The following is a 16,105-nucleotide window of genomic DNA, read 5'->3' on the forward strand; positions in this document are numbered from 1 at the left end:
AATGCAAAGAGGTAACTAAAATAATGGGAGTGGATGATATTACACCAAAGCAAAGAGAAGAAAGAAAATTCAACTCAATTCAGTAAACAATTTTGTTGACATTCTGGTCTGGTATTTTACAAAATATACACTGTAGGAATTAAAAGGAAAGGTAGTCCTAAGAGCTAATTTGAAAAGCAAGATAAATTTTCACACAGACTTTACAAAATACACATTGCAAGGCACTCAGGTTCTAAAAGACAAAATTGAGATAGTTCCTGCCTTCATGGAACTTCTAATTGGGAAGAAACAATTTATACACATATAAATAAATATATACAAAGTAAATTTATGGAGGGGTGGGAGGAGGGCATTAATCTCCTTGTTTTGTCTGTGTGTGTGTGTGTGTGTGTGCATGTGTGTGTGTGTGTATACACTGAATTCATATATGAAGCCAGGAAAGAGAAGAGCCTGGAAGCTAGGGCATTCTTTATAAGCTTATTGCAGTCACCCTTATGAGAGATGAGGGGCTATGATTATATGTGAAGAGTAGGAGTGGAGTGAAGAATGGAGAATTATTCTTAGGTTATAACCCCTACTGACTAAAGGGATAGTGATCCCCTTGAAAGAATTTGGGAAGTTAACAAGGAATTAGAGGGAAAAATTAATGAATTTGGTTTTGTACATGCTGAGTTTGAGATCCAAGATGAAGATGCAGGACTATAACTTGGGAGGGAGAAGAAGCGAAGATTATGGGAGTTGATAAGATCACTGAGAAAGCATTAAAAGAAGAGAGGTTGCTGAGATAAAGAGATCCATATACTGCAGGACAAAGATGATGATCCCACAAGGAAACTGAAAAAGGATTAGACAGATAAAAGAACTACCATAGAGCATTTTTTTTGCATAATTTTTTCCTACAAAATTGTAGGATAACACAATACAACCTCTTCACTTCACATTTGACTTTGGAGCATAAAAAGAGGGTAAATATTAAGAGTATGTGAGGCAGTATGGTTTAGTGGTGGGAAATCCAGCCACACAGGCAAGAGGTCCCTAGATGAAATTTCTGCCTCCAGTATATCACGGCCGTGTGACCCTGCACAAATCAGTTCAAGTTTCAAGTCACAGGCATTGAAATCCCTAAGATTATAGATGGCAAAACAGTTGTTGATTCAACATTAGTGAAGAAGGTTTCCTTTACCAATTAAATAACAAGTCTGGGCCAAAACAAAATGCAGCCAAACTTTGGGGTTTCAGATAATAAATATTTAGATAAATGAGAAGTTCCTACAGAACACACAGGCCTAATTCCCTAGAACCTTAAAGCTAGTTAGCTATTTATGTTTATTTATAGATAGCCTTCTAATAGGAAGAGAGCCCTTAACAAAGATACTTTATGATATTAAGTCACTGGGCTGACAGATATCAGATGTTCAGGGTAATTAAAAAAATAAGCAAAAAAGTAGCATATAATACTGGGGAAAAGTCAAATAATTCCATTCTTGGTCTTTTATTAAGAAGTATTAGTTGTAAAACACTGACAAAAATAAATAACGAATGCTTGTTTCAGTAAAAGTTAAAAGGTGCATTTATTGTGTATTAACCATTTTAATATAATCTCCTAAAGTCCAAATTGTAATATATGGGGATAATCAATCCTTTTCCTAGAATATATTTTCTTCAATAAAAATTTTAGGAACAACTCAAGTATGTTTTTTAAGAAGCAAGAAATATTGGATAGAATATAAATTTTGATAATCTCATTTTGACCTTAAATTTTATCATGTAAGTAAATTTATAATTGTTATAGTTATAATTTAATAACCTATAAACTAATGTTAAATTATTGATACTACTCCATCTTGATATAACTGATATAAGGTAATTATTTCATCAGCAGAATCAATGCTTTCTTAATGCTTTCAATTTAAAAATCCAAATAAAACAAAAGAATTGAACAAATCTGTGATACATTAAATATTTATTTTAAAACATAAGAAACCAGAAAATATAAAGTATTTTTAGAATAGTTTATAAGAAAAGTTTTCAATAGTTTTTTTTCTTTTAAGAAGCAACATCATGATGATTTCGATTACATTAAATTAAAAAGCTTTTGCATAGATAAAACCAATGTAATCAAGATCAAAAGAAAAGTAGTAAATTGGAAAACAATCTTTACAACTAATGATTCTGACAAAGGACTCATTTCTAAAATATACAGAGAACTGAGTCATATTTTTAAAACAAAAAGCCATTCCCCAATTGACAAATGGTCAAAGGATATGCAAAGGCAATTTACAGATGAGGAGATCAAAGCAATCCATAGCCATATGAAAAAATGCTCTAAATCATTAATTATTAGAGAAATGCAAATTAAAGCTTCTCTGAGGTACCACCTCACAGCTCTCAGATTGGCCAGTATGACCAGGAAAGATAATGATCATTGTTGGAAGGGATGTGGGAAATCTGGGACACTATTACACTGTTGGTGGAGCTGTGAACTCATCCAACCCTTCTGGAGAGCTATTTGGAACTATGCCCAAAGGGCAACAAAAATGTACATACCCTTTGACCCAGCAATACCACTACTGGGTCTATACCCTGAAGAGATGAGGAAAAAGGGTAAAAACATTACTTGTACAAAAATATTTATAGCAGCCCTGTTTGTGGTGGCAAAGAATTGGAAATCCAGTAAATGTCCTTCAATTGGGGAATGGCTTAGCAAACTGTGGTATATGTATGTCATGGAACACTATTGTTCTCTTAGAAACCAGGAGGGCTGGGATTTCAGGGAAAACTGGAGGGATTTGCATGAACTGATGCTGAGTGAGATGAGCAGAACCAGAAAAACACTGTACACCCTAACAGCAACATGGGAGTGATGTTCAACCTTGAAGGACTTGCTCATTCCATCAGTGCAACAATTGGGAACAATTTTGGGCTGTCTGCAAAGGAGAGTACCATCTGTATCCAGATAAGGAGCCTGTGGAGTTTGAACAAAGTACAAGGACTATTCCCTTTAATTTGGAAAAATAAAACAGATATCTTATTGTCTGATCTTGTTACCTCTGAGAATTCTGGTCTCTTTAAGGATATGATTTCTCTCTCATCACACCCAATTTGGATCAAGGTACAACATGGAAACAAAGTAAAGACTGACGTAGTGCTATCTGTGGGGTGGGGGTGGGGGGGAGGGAAGCAAGATTGGGGGAAAATTGTAAAACTCAAATAATATCTTTAATAAAAATAAAAAATAAAGAAGCAACATCACCACATCAAATAAATACACAAAATCAATAAAAATGAAGTTTGAAAAACAGATTTTAGACAGAACTCACTCATTAATACACCTAATGGCTTTTCTAAGAACATTAAATACCAATTACGGTTTTAAAAATTCTTTCAGACATTTTGTAAATATTACAGGGAAGCACCTACCATCTATCTACTAAGATCATGCCTTTCTCCAACAGTTCCTTCATGTATTTACAACAACATTTTATAAAAATTATGTATTAGAAAATTTTTATTATGTATTTTAAGATAAAATTTCCTAATCCTCCAATTCTCTTCCCATCAGTGCAGGGTATATTATTAAGCTTCATGTAACAAAATATCTGTACTAATATTATGATCTCTGCCTCTTCCTAAGAGCATATTTGGAGGAGGAGCAATCAAAGCATGGCAAAGTGCTGTTTTAACTGTTTAATTAAATGTTGTGTATCAATATGATCTGGAAATGCTGCTTCAGATTTCTGTGCAGCCACATAGCTTCTCTGCAAGTCTCCAATCTGTAAGAAATAAATGAGGCATTCAAGTACACATCAAAAATGTATCTATGGTAAATGTACATTGCATAGGCACAAGATCACAGAGTTTAGGACTGGAAAGCATCTAAGTCCAACCCCTCATTTTACAACTGAGGACACGAAAGCCAGAAAATTAAGTGACTTAGTCCTTATTATAAGAAACAGACAAGATGGAAATCTATGTCTATGGACACCAAATCCAGTGTTGTCACTATCCCAGAAATACTGGATCAACTGATTGTACCTATTTTGATTTTAATCTCAAAGAGTTTTATTTTTAATTATTTTTAAAGATTTTTCTTAATCAAAGTATTGTGTCAAGTTAAATATAAGAAGTCCAGTTAGAAATTAATAGATATGTGGGGGAGGGGGAGAACATGGGGAATGATAGGCCATACAATTATGAGCTGATTAGTATATGTAGAATAAGAGACATTAACAAAAACTCTAGTATACATCATACAAAGACATAATTTTGATTATGGACATGGAAATAAATGTAAAATAGATTGTTCAAAACTAATATATTTTATACCTTATTCACCTTCTTAAAGAAAATAATATTAAGATAAATATATAGTTTAAACTCTTAAAAATGAGGTTTTGAATTTTAATGTTTATAGAGAACAGATAATTTTTTTTTAGTCTGGTCCTTAAAGAGATAAAAGGGGAAAATTGAAAGGATCTGTATTTATCTATTTCTATAACAAAGAAAGCTGAGCACATTTTGTTGAGATTCAATCAGATTAAAGGATTTAATTATTAATTAAATTAATTACTAGTTTAATTATTTCAATTCTAGTAAATTTTCTCATTAGAATATTGCTTTTGCTTAGCAGCACACAGCATTTTGACATCAAAGATCTTTTATAGGCATGTACTGAATTGAAATGCAATAACATCCCTAAAAATCATAGCATATTTATGCCTCATAATCTTTTTGTTTTTTAATTAAGTTTTTATCGATTTTGTTTTTTACATCACTGTAGTTTCCCCCAATATCCTTCCCTTTCCCAGAAAGCCATCTCATATATATATATATATATATATATATATATATATATATATATATATATATATATATATTTTAAATTAAAGAGGTAAAACATTGTATTGAATAGAAAAATGTCTTCAGAGTAGGGAAGATCTAGTTCAAGTGCTAGCTCTGACACAGCCTGATTATGTGACCCTGCACATATCATTTAACTCCAAGGCAACTTCATGAGACTTTAACATTTAGAGTAGTTGATTGGGTTTTGCACCAGCAGGTCCCTATACTAATGAAATCATAGGCCCATAGCAATCTTATTGTTAAAAAACAGAATTATGAATAAGGATAGACAGCTTCTTCATGTTGACTGTTCTATTTTGAATATACTTTTCATAAAGAGTTAAAGTGATATATACACTTGATAGATTTTCCTCTAAAGTAAGGGGCACTAAATTTACTAAAGCCACACAGTAAGTACCGAAAGGGTCTGGATTTGAACTCAAGTTAACCTGACCCAAAAGTGGGCGCTCAATGCATTAATGCATATTGTCTCTCAACTAGATTCTTTACCCTATATATTGAGAAAAATGATCACATGCAGGCAGGCTAATGAGATTTTGGCTGGAAGAGATCTTAGAGATCATCCACATCTTTAATTTTACAGATAAGGGTTCAAAGAGGGTAGTGATTTGTCAGGTCAAATGGGCAATAAGTGGCAGGGACCAAGAGCTGAAGCAAGTTTACTGAATTCACAGTCAGTGTTCTAATATCTACTGTCCAGATAGAGCATTTATCAAGAAAATTAGAATTTCTTTATCCAGTTCTACTTTTAGTTTAACCAAAGAAGAAGAAAATAGAACTAATAAAAGATTACTATGGTTGCCATACCTTATCAGAGAGTGCTGCAAAATTAAAATGAGGCTCATACATATGGGGTGCTAATGTTGAAGCAGTTTGTAACAAGGCTCTTGCCTAGATTAAAAAAGAAACAAAAAAGTACAAAAGAGTTAATGAAGCATAAGCAAGGTACTCTGATGAATGTTCTGTAAGAAAATTAGAACTTTAAGCAAATTATATCATTAATAAAAGTCACTGGGGCAAAATACATTAAAATATTTCATAAGAACTAATGAAAAGAGTTTCTAGCATATTCAAAGACAGAATGACAATTTTTACTGTCTTGTATTTATAAATAATGCTATTATCTTAAGAATAAAAGTTTTATAAAAGGGGAAAAAATTCTTATATTTGGTTTTGCTGATGGTTTAAATTTAATTTTTTTTATCTATCTCTTCTTTAAGGTAAAAAAAATGGCTATAGTAATCATCAAAACCAAGTAGCAAGTAGATGCATGCTAGAATATTCATCCATCATGGTACTGATGTCTTCTTTGATGCTGCAGGCTATCCTTCTGAGGGAGAAAGGGATTGGAGCTGACAAGTTATCTGTTCTCTGAAATGCTCAAACAGCAAAATGTTCATCCCTTCCTGTCCCCTAGAGGTCCAAAGCAAATATACAATAGAAAGAACCAAGCTGTATGCACAAGCATCCTTCAGACCCCAAACACAGCAACCTGAAATGTTCAGGCTGACACTGAATCTGCTATACCACATATTTTGTCAGGGATGACAGAAGGAAAATAAATGCATAGATCAAAGAGTATTATTCCCTGACTCTAATTTACATAATGAGAAAAAAACCTGCTTATATCTGTATGATGTTTTCAGGCACTTTATCAATCAACTAATGACAAGCATTTATCAATCACCTATTATATATGCCAACCACTGTGCTAAGTACAGCACCTAGAGATACACAAAAAATGAAATAATTACTACAGTTATCCTTTCCATATTGTGATTTTTCCCATCGTGGTTTCCTATATAGCAGGTTGGCTACAGAAATTAAGTGGGAATTTTTTGAGGGAGATTTAAGGCAGCTACAGATGGCATGTGAAGGCCAGAAAAATGACACAGAGCCTATGACCAGACACTTAATTCAAATTTTACAATAAGATACTATAAATACCCCATAAGAAAAAAAAATTCAGATTTCTCTGGTATGAGGGGAGGGCAAAAAAACTTTGAGAATGTTCCAAATCATAAGGGTGCTACGTCCTCAACCTCAATGTGGAAAGTATAACTGTACTTTCAATAAACTTCCATTTTAATGGAGAGACAATAAGAAAGGTGTATATACATATTCGCATACATCCACATACACACTTATAAATTATACATATACATATATGTACATATGCAGAACAAATATAGAAAATTAAAAGGGGAGGGTGTTACTATTTGAAGGAAGTAAAAAAGGCCTCTTATAGAAGTAATGCTTGAGTTGTATCTTGAAGGAAAAACAGAAACTCTAGAAAGCTGAGGTAAGAAGAAAATGCATTCCAGACATGAAGGATACCCAGAGCAAGAGCACAGAGATGAGAGTTAGAGTTCTGTGTGTATGGAACAGAGAGATCAGAATGATTAAAATACATTGCACGGTAGAAGGGAGGAATATCCAAAGAGGCAGGAAAGATTGGGGCCGAGATGTAAAAGGCTTTCAAAGCTCAACATAAGAATATATATTTATATTTTATTCTAGGGAGTCACTAGAATTTATTGAGTAGGGACTGACGAAGCATGATCTGAGATGAAAAGGAAAATCACTTTGGCAGCAATATACATACAAGAAAGAATGGAATGGAGAGAAAATTGTGGAAGAGAACAATTAGAGGTTGTCAAAATTTAAGGTAAGAGAGAACTATGTGTGTAAACAGAAGAGATTTAATGTGAGATACTGTGAAAGCTGAAGGATCGATCACAATTTAAGCACTGACTGAATACATAAAAGGAGGAAGAATAGTCAAGTATAAACTAAGGTTACAAACCGGGGAGGTTGGAAAAATGATGGCACCTGCAACACAAACAGGAAAGTTTGGGAAAAGATTGGAATGAAGAGAGGTGGTAAATGAGTGTAAATGAGTTCTTTTTTATTTTTTATTATTATATTTGAGATATTTCTTTTGGACCACCATTTTAAAATATCCAATAGGTAAATGATAGTGCTAGACAAGTTCAGGGAAGGGACTGGGTCTAGATGTAGAGATCTGAATAATCTTCATAGAAATGATAATCAAACTCATAGTCACCTATAGTTATGGAGTATGATTATTGATGATAAGTCAGCAAAGGAGACCAAAAAGAAATGGTCAGTAGGGCAAGAAGAGAGCTGAGACAGTTCTATCCTGAAAATCTAGAGAGGAGGTAATATGGAGGAAGAGATGGTGGTCAACTATGTTAAATACAGCAGATAGATTGAGAAGTATAAGAACTAAGAAAAGAGTTTTTCTAAGAGTTCACTGGTGGAATACTATTCTTCTGTAAGAAATCATGAGTGGTTAGATTTCAGAAAAAAATGAAAAGACTTAAATGAACTGAGGCTGAGTGAAGTGAGTGGAACCAGAACGCTGTACAGAGCAACCACAATAATGATCAACTATGATAGACCTAGCTCTTCTCAACAGTTCAATGATCAAGAACTATCCTGAAAGATCTGTGATGGAAAATGCTGACAACATCCAGAGAAAAAACTATGGAGTTTGAAATGCAGAGCAAAGAAGTACTATGTACACTTGTTAAAACTTGTTTTTTTTTTATCCTTTTTCCCTTTTGTTCTGATTCTTATTTCACAATTTGACTAATATGAAAGTATGTTTAACATAATTGTATATAAATAACCTGTATCAGATTACTTGTTGTCTTCAGGGGGAGGGGATGAAGAGAAGGAGAAAAATTTGGACCTCAAAATCTTACAAAAAATGAATTCTGAAAACTATCTTTACACGGAATTGGAAAAAAATGAAAAAAATGAAAAAAAACACTTGTAATTTTTTTGTTTTTTTTTTTTTTTTTGCAAGGCAATGGGGTTAAGTGGCTTGCCTAAGGCCACACAGCTAGGTAATTATTAAGTGTCTGAGGTCACATTTGAACTCAGGTACTCCTGACTCCAGGGCCGGTGCTCTCTCTACTGCGCCACCTAGCTGCCCCACTTGTAATTTTTTAAAAAAAGAATTCACTGTTAACACTGAAAAAAAAGCAGTTTCAAGGCAAATGCCAAATAGAAAAGGACTGAGAAGTAAATGAGAGGAGAGGATGTATATCTGTATTGCTTGTTCTAGAAATCTGACAGATAAAGGAAGGAGAAACATAGCATAATAACTGGTATGATTTAGTAAAAGTTTTTACAGATTAGAGATACTCAGGCATGTGTGGAAGAAGCAGATGGGGAGAGGTTGAAGTTTAGGGGAAGGGTATGCCTCAGATTGCAAACCCCCAGCAAAAGCAAGAGAGAATCAGGAGCATAAAGAGGTTTTGGCAAGGAGAAGGGGCCTCTCACTGTCAAGAGACTGGGATAAAGCAGGTGAGAGTGGGACTAATATCAAGGAGTTCTACTATGAAGAAAAGGAGGGAAGGAGGACTCATATCCAAAAGCCTCGGGGGGGGGGGTCTTCAGCAGAGAAGGAGAAGATATGAGAGGCTAGATGAGGAGACAGACAGGAAATCAACAAGGCAGAATTAAAAGTTGCTTTATAGCAATAAGGGCCCTATTGAACTATGGTGCACCTGATAAGATTGGTTTTATATCATTCAGCAGCATGGTAAGTAATTATGGACCTGAAAATGGACCTTTGATGTCACTGATACAGAGAATTTCTCAAGAAGAAACTCCTACAAAGCAGCTGCTTATGAAGCTTTAGAGAACTGACACTGACACATTCAGTGACTTATTCAGGGTCACATACCCAGTCTATGACTGAGATGGGGCTGGAAACCACTCAGGTCTCTACCCACTGTGAGAGGCTTCTTCTGAGTATTCAATGGGGAAGGAATGAAACATTACATAAAGGTATGCAGAAGACAACTTTTTAAACTGGGTTGGCCTAATGTGCTTTATATATCTTATCTCCTTTGTTATAACAATACTCGTTTTATAGATGAAGAAAAAGAGTCTCAGAGAATTTGAGTTAATTGCCCCAATTCACACTTAAGTGGAAAAGGCAAGACTTGAATCCCTATCTTCTGATAGTGTTGTTGCTACTATACTAGGTGGCGCAGTGGACAGAGCACTGGTTTGGGAGTCAGAAGGATGGGAGTTCAAATTCAGTCTCAGATACTTGACACCAGCTGTATGACTTAACTCTGATTGCCTGGCATCCAGGGCCATCTCCAATCACCCTGATTCATACATATCTGGCCACTATATCTAAATGACTCCGGAGGAGAAAGTGAGACTAGTGACTTAGCACAGCACCCCCCTCACACAAATCCAATTCATGTGCTTGTCATGGCATCACTTTCCTGTTGTCCTGGTTGTTTTCTTTTAAGAATGAAAGATAAACATCATCATACTACACTGGGCTGCATGTTGCTGATGGAACCCTTTCACCAAAATATAAGATACAACCTGCTTGAGAAGGGACAAGAAAGCCTTTATCCTTTTAACATAATAAATACTTGCCTCATACTACATAAGATATCATTTTAGAACACTTTTCTGTTCCTAGCTTGCCACTGATTAGATGCAGAATGGAATGGTGAGTAAAGAATTAGTCTTGGAGTCCTTAAGACCAGTATCCAGGTCTTGCCTCTGACAGTAACTTGCTGTTTCCTAGGAAATTCACTTAAATGTCTCAGTTTCCCAGGCAACACCCACGGACTGTGAACTGTAAAACAGTTGCTTGTTGGTTTTGGCAGGAGCTTTCTCACAAGGAGTTCCCTATACCAATGAACTCAAAGCTTCAGCTCAAAAAAAGTTCAGTCAGTAAGAATCGATCTTATTAACTTTGGGGGACCATATCATTTTAAAAGGGGAAGACAACACATAAAAGGAAGTTGAAGGGGGATGGAAATGGAAGATTCCAGCCCAGAAACGTTGAGAGTAGGGAGTTAGGAATGGCATCTGGAGAGGAGAGAAGACATGACTGGCACTAAAGACAGAAAGTTTGTTGGCTATCATTTTTATTTTTTCCTCTTATTCATAGGCTTCTTCCAGAACCTCCTTTTAAGGGAAGTTTGCAGGTCAATACAATACTTTAGTCAGGGTTTGACAGTGATTATCCCACTCTACTTAAAAATAATTATCTTTACTAGGTAAGACTTGACTCAGTAAATCAGAATCAAGTGTGAATTATGGCTTCCACAGGTGAATATGGATTCCTTGGAGTTAGAAGCAGAGTAAGAAATTGGGTCATACAAAGCTAAGTCAAGAACCAACAACTTCACAGCAACGAGATAAAGGAGAAAGAGAAGGTAGGACCAAGTTGATCTAGCAGAGAAAAGAGAAATTAAGGAAGGTCATCAGCGCTACAGGTAAAAAAGACCCAGGCTCATGCCACCAGAAGTTCCATTTACTCAAGGATTGAGGGAAGTCTTGGAAAAAACATCTATTTCTTTCTCCAGTATACTAATAATAAACTGCTGCTTCATTACCCCAAAATTTCTCGTAACCTAAATTTTGCCTCAAATACAAAGAGGGAATGGGTTAACTAGCTGGATATAAATTTAGGCAGAGTCGAATTTCAGTCTAAATGTTAGCAATATATTTAATTGGAGACCCAAAGAGATTATTATGTAACTCATAACTGTGTATTTAAAATGAACTTCCTAAAGTCACTTAGGAGAAAATCATGTGGACCTTTGAGGCCATCATATTGTCCTTAGGCTTAAAATGAGTTAAGTATTATTATAATGTTACATTGCAAAATTAATACAGATAGAAGAAAAATTATTTTCTACAAAGTCATATTTAAACTAATTTTTCATAAAATTTAGTGGACATTATAGTAATTGTGCTTAACAATAAAAGAAATTTAAACAATATATGTCCTTCAACAAAATAATAATGAAGCATTACTTTCACCTTAAGGAAAAACATAAAATAAAAACAAATTAACAAACAGTTGAAAAGATTCTGGTATACAAAGTACAGATGAATACTAGATTTGATTTAAATGATTCCCCCAGTCAAGGCTGGCAAGTATTCAAGTTGACTGTTGAATGTTGTCATGACACTAGACTCATATGCTATTTCAAGCTATTTAGTTTCTGTTACTAACTTAATGATGGTTATATAGTTTAACTTTTTTGACAATACATGAAGTCATTTTAAAGATGATGCCATTTGCCATCTTTGTAAATGTACATACCTGTTCAACATGGCCCTTTCGCATCTCCAGCACAGCCAGGTTGTTGTAAGCTTCTGCATGGTTGTTATTGTTGACCAGGGCCAACCTAAAGCACTGATAGGCCAAATTCAGATCTCCTATTCCCTACAAAATAAAGTATCTTATTTTTCTTCAGTAATAAGAGAACTTTCCTCCTACTATCATTTTCTTTTTCATTCTCCTAAGAGTCTTAGAAAAAGTAGTAACAGGGGTGGCTAGATGGCACAGTGGAGGGGCGGTTAGATGGCGCAGTGGATAGAGCACTGGCCTTGGAGTCAGGAGTACATGAGTTCAAATCTGGCCTCAGACACTTAATAATTACCTAGCTGTGTGGCCTTGGGCAAGCCATTTAACCCCACTGCCTTGCAAAAACTAAAAAAAAAAAACTTTTAATAACAATTACATTTTAGGAGTCCCACAGGAACTTTTAAATTTGTAGTGGATAGAGAGCTGGAGGATCTGGGTTCAAATGTCACCCTACTATTTACTCTCTGTCCTTCAGGCTCTCCATTTCCTCAAATGTAAAGGTATTCAGGGATTTCTCACATCTCCTCTAACTCTAAGCCCTATGTTCTCAGATCCATCTTACTGCAAATGGATATGATCATTCCTTCTTCCATATTCCTATGTACACTGTTAATAACTCTTGCAATTTATCCCATTGTGCTTTGTGTGCATACCTGTCTATTGTACATACCTGTCTATTGACTGTACTAGATGTAAATTCCTAAAAAAGCAGGGGCTTTGTTTTTCTTATTTTTTGTACCCTCGTGAGTGTCTGGCAGAGTTCTTGTATATAGTAAGTTCTCATAAGAATATGCTAAATTGAGCTGTCATGACTGTTAGGAACCTCTAATTTTGCTGCCAGATACACAGATACTCAGGGTTTTATAACAGCTGGGGAGTATGTTCAGCTCAGAATTTTATGGTAAAATGGTCGTGTCTGAAAAACATACCACACCTATGTGTCCCAAGTTATACCAGACATCAGCTGCCTCCTCCTCATTTTCAGACAAAGAAAGGGCACGTTCAAATGAGGTCAGAGTCATATCATACTGCTGGGCATAGAAGCAACAGAGGCCCAGATTGTTAAAAAGCTGGCAATTATAAACACCCATCTGCAACAGTCGCCTGTGTGAAGAAACACAAATCTCAGAAGATGTCAGCTTGCTTTTAATCCAACATTAACTTTTAAAACTTAAAAATATATAAATGACTACATTATATGATTATTTTTCCAAAGAATATAAGAATATAGTATTTAATTTAATTCACTATAGTAAATTAAAACACACATACACAAAACACACAAAATATTTATTCTTTAAAATTCCAATTGTTATTCTTGAGAAATGTGTCTAAAAGTCAAATCAGGGGGAAAAACTTCATTTTTCTAGAAATTTTTTCCTTATATTAGCAAAATAAAAATATTAAAAAATCAAATATTCTTCACAGTCAAATACAGCCAATGAATATTACAGTATTGGTATATGATGAGAAATTTCAGCCCCCTTTTATTGATTCTTTTGGAACTATGTTCATATAATGGGTATGTATCCCCTGGTCCTGAGGCAACTTCCTTCCCTGCCCTTGCATAGGACAGATGAAACTTTAAGGGCAGAAGTACACACCCATCCACATGTACACCACCTCTTGGGCACAGGAAAAATTAAATAAGAGGATATGGAGAGGGATGATTGACCAGACCGCCATAGCTGGCCCTATGGGTACAGGTATGAGGCCAGGCTCAAACTGGAATGAGGGAGCTGGGCATGAATGCAAGAGCAAAACTGACCCAAGAGGCAGAGTGGCAGCACCACATGAGATGCTACACCAGTATCAGGACCTGTGATTCTGGTTAAGATTTTGAGGCCTCACTAACTGAACTATGAGTTTGCAGGAACTGTTGGCTAATCCTCCAAACCTTTAGCACACTGCTTAGTACACAGTGGATGTTTAATAAATACTTATTGACTTGACTTGATTCTGGATAAGGATGCAAATATTACTGCAAAGGGCTCTTTAAATTGCTGCTCTCTCTCTAAATTGATTTTCAAGAAGCTTTCTTTGCTCCTTACTGTCTTAAGTAAATTTGTTCTTATTTAATTAGCCTGAATGCTTGTAAAAATAATGAATGGTCCTTTGAAAAAGTCAAACCAGGGGTGGCTAGGTGGCACAGTGGATAAAGCACCGGCCCTGGAGTCAGGAGTACCTGGGTTCAAATCCAGTCTCAGACAATTAATTACCTAGTTGTGTGGCCTTGGGCAAGCCACTTAACCCCATTTGCCTTGCAAAAGCCTAAAAAAAAAACTCAAACCAGATTTTTATGTTCCTCAGAGAGATGCTGGATAGACACAAAAGCTATCAAGGGTATTATTAGAAAAAGGAACACAAGACTGAATCTAATCTCCTGAGTTAGAAGTTGGGATCCATCTGACATATGGATCAGATTCAAAATGTGCCTCTAAATATTGACTTGTATTATCTTTTTTTCTTATTTGTTTTACATTGGATGTCTATGACTGGCTAGTTCAGATCATTAGATCATGGTAATGTTGTATTAAAAGTTTGGTCCCTATTATTTAGTTAGCTTTTCTGTGTTCTAGCACCAAAAACTAATGCCATCTGGCAACTGCATGCCATGGATCTCAAGAGGAAATAGGTAAGAGGGTCTAAACAGAAAAGAAAAACCTTCACTGAAAAACATCCTACTAGAAAAATGTTTTGATCAAATATAATACAAAACAAACCTGTAAAATCGTAGAGCTATTTCCGGTTGATCAGAATAAAAATGGTTGCTCCCAATGCACGCAATAGCTTCCACATGGGTATTATCCTGCTTTAAAACTTCTTTGTAATATTCAGCAGCTGATGAAATATTATTCATTGCCTATTCTCCATCAAAACAAAAATCAACAACTTAATGAAACTTTTATTTTTACCTGATTTCACACATATGCATGCACGCAGAGTCATGGACTCCTAGGAAACTCTACTAATTTTGAACTATCAACAGTTTTGCAATTTATAATTTTTGAGTATCCTGGAGCAACTTGCCAGTGGTCAAAGACAGTATGTAACAGGAAGAATTGACATAAATATTACTGTTCCCTTAAATTCAAAAAAGTTTAACCAATGTAACATCTTATCTCCAAACACTGCTGACCACTCCTCCTAAATATCCTCTCCTCTTTGCATTTTCCTAACCCAGCTCTCTCCTGGTCTTTCCTCTGCCCATCTAGCCACTCCTGCTTACAATCCTCTGCTGATCTCCATCCTCGCCTTAATCTTCATGGGTAGAGCCACCATCTCTCTCACTGATCTCATCCATTTCCATGAGTTCAACTACCTCCTCTGTGTAGATGACTCCCAGAAAGCAGGAGGACAAGCAGAACTATAAGCAATCCAGGTAAGATGGTATGAGCAATTTAAAGGCAGAGTAAATCCTCCTAACATCCTTATGAAACCAGTTATTTTTCCTACTTCTGTTTAAAGTCAATACCAACTTTAAGCCTCACTTATAAGGTTCATCATAAAACCCAGAAGGAGAAACTCCAATTTCTTAAAGCTAGATTTAAATGATTTCCTTCTTCTACAGCACTCTTTAGCTTTCTGAATTTAGCTCTGATCTCCTCCATCTATCAGTATATTTATATTAAGTATATTTATGCTTAGTAGGACAAAGTTGCAATGTCATACTGTCAACCTGAAAACTGGTTTAAAAAAATCTTCAACTTCTGGAAAATTAATTTTACCATTTCTGTAAGTCTGAGAATCTAAAATTTCAAATAACTCATTTTATTGTATAGTTAAAGTTAGCTAGATATGAAATCTTTTGTGTGCAGATTTAATTTTCCCCCTCAAGTTTATAAACATTTGACTTAAAAAATTAATATCATCTAAGTGATTTTATTTAAGTCATTTAATAAATTATAATTCCAATTCAAATTTGTTGAAAATACTATGTAAATGGAAAGCAAACTACAAAAGAAATTGAAGAATACTTCTGACATATCCCTTTTGATTTAAAAAAGACAAATACCAGTTTTACATGGAAGAATACTTGCTTCAAGAAAAACAGTAACCACAAAAGAAGGCATT

General features: G+C 35.1%; 1 protein-coding gene and 1 long non-coding RNA gene across 6 annotated transcripts in view; one reads left to right on the plus strand and one right to left on the minus strand.

Moving 5' to 3' along the window:
- Positions 1-2,016: 2,016 nt before the first annotated feature.
- TTC8 (tetratricopeptide repeat domain 8) overlaps positions 2,017-16,105 on the minus strand; it is a 44,949-nt gene continuing 30,860 nt past the window's right edge. For 2 of the 5 annotated variants that reach the window (XM_074235546.1, XM_074235550.1), the window contains 5 exons: positions 14,755-14,894; positions 12,961-13,135; positions 11,987-12,109; positions 5,671-5,754; positions 2,035-3,773 (listed from right to left, as the gene is read on the minus strand). In XM_074235546.1, the coding sequence (XP_074091647.1) occupies positions 3,657-3,773; positions 5,671-5,754; positions 11,987-12,109; positions 12,961-13,135; positions 14,755-14,894 (639 nt within the window). In that variant the 3' untranslated portion in view covers positions 2,035-3,656. Of the gene's footprint in view, positions 3,774-5,670; positions 5,755-11,986; positions 12,110-12,960; positions 13,136-14,754; positions 14,895-16,105 lie in introns of all 5 variants that reach the window. The other 3 variants (XM_074235551.1, XM_074235549.1, XM_074235547.1) reach the window with 3 other exon arrangements.
- Positions 7,385-16,105, plus strand: part of LOC141522262 (uncharacterized) — a 36,851-nt gene continuing 28,130 nt past the window's right edge. The window contains exons 1-3 of the long non-coding RNA XR_012478174.1: positions 7,385-7,531; positions 10,984-11,090; positions 15,247-15,413. This is a non-coding gene — a long non-coding RNA (uncharacterized LOC141522262). The remainder of the gene's footprint in view (positions 7,532-10,983; positions 11,091-15,246; positions 15,414-16,105) is intronic.

Source organism: Macrotis lagotis, chromosome 4, assembly GCF_037893015.1.
Source record: "Macrotis lagotis isolate mMagLag1 chromosome 4, bilby.v1.9.chrom.fasta, whole genome shotgun sequence".
In the NCBI taxonomy this organism is placed as follows: domain Eukaryota; kingdom Metazoa; phylum Chordata; class Mammalia; order Peramelemorphia; family Peramelidae; genus Macrotis; species Macrotis lagotis.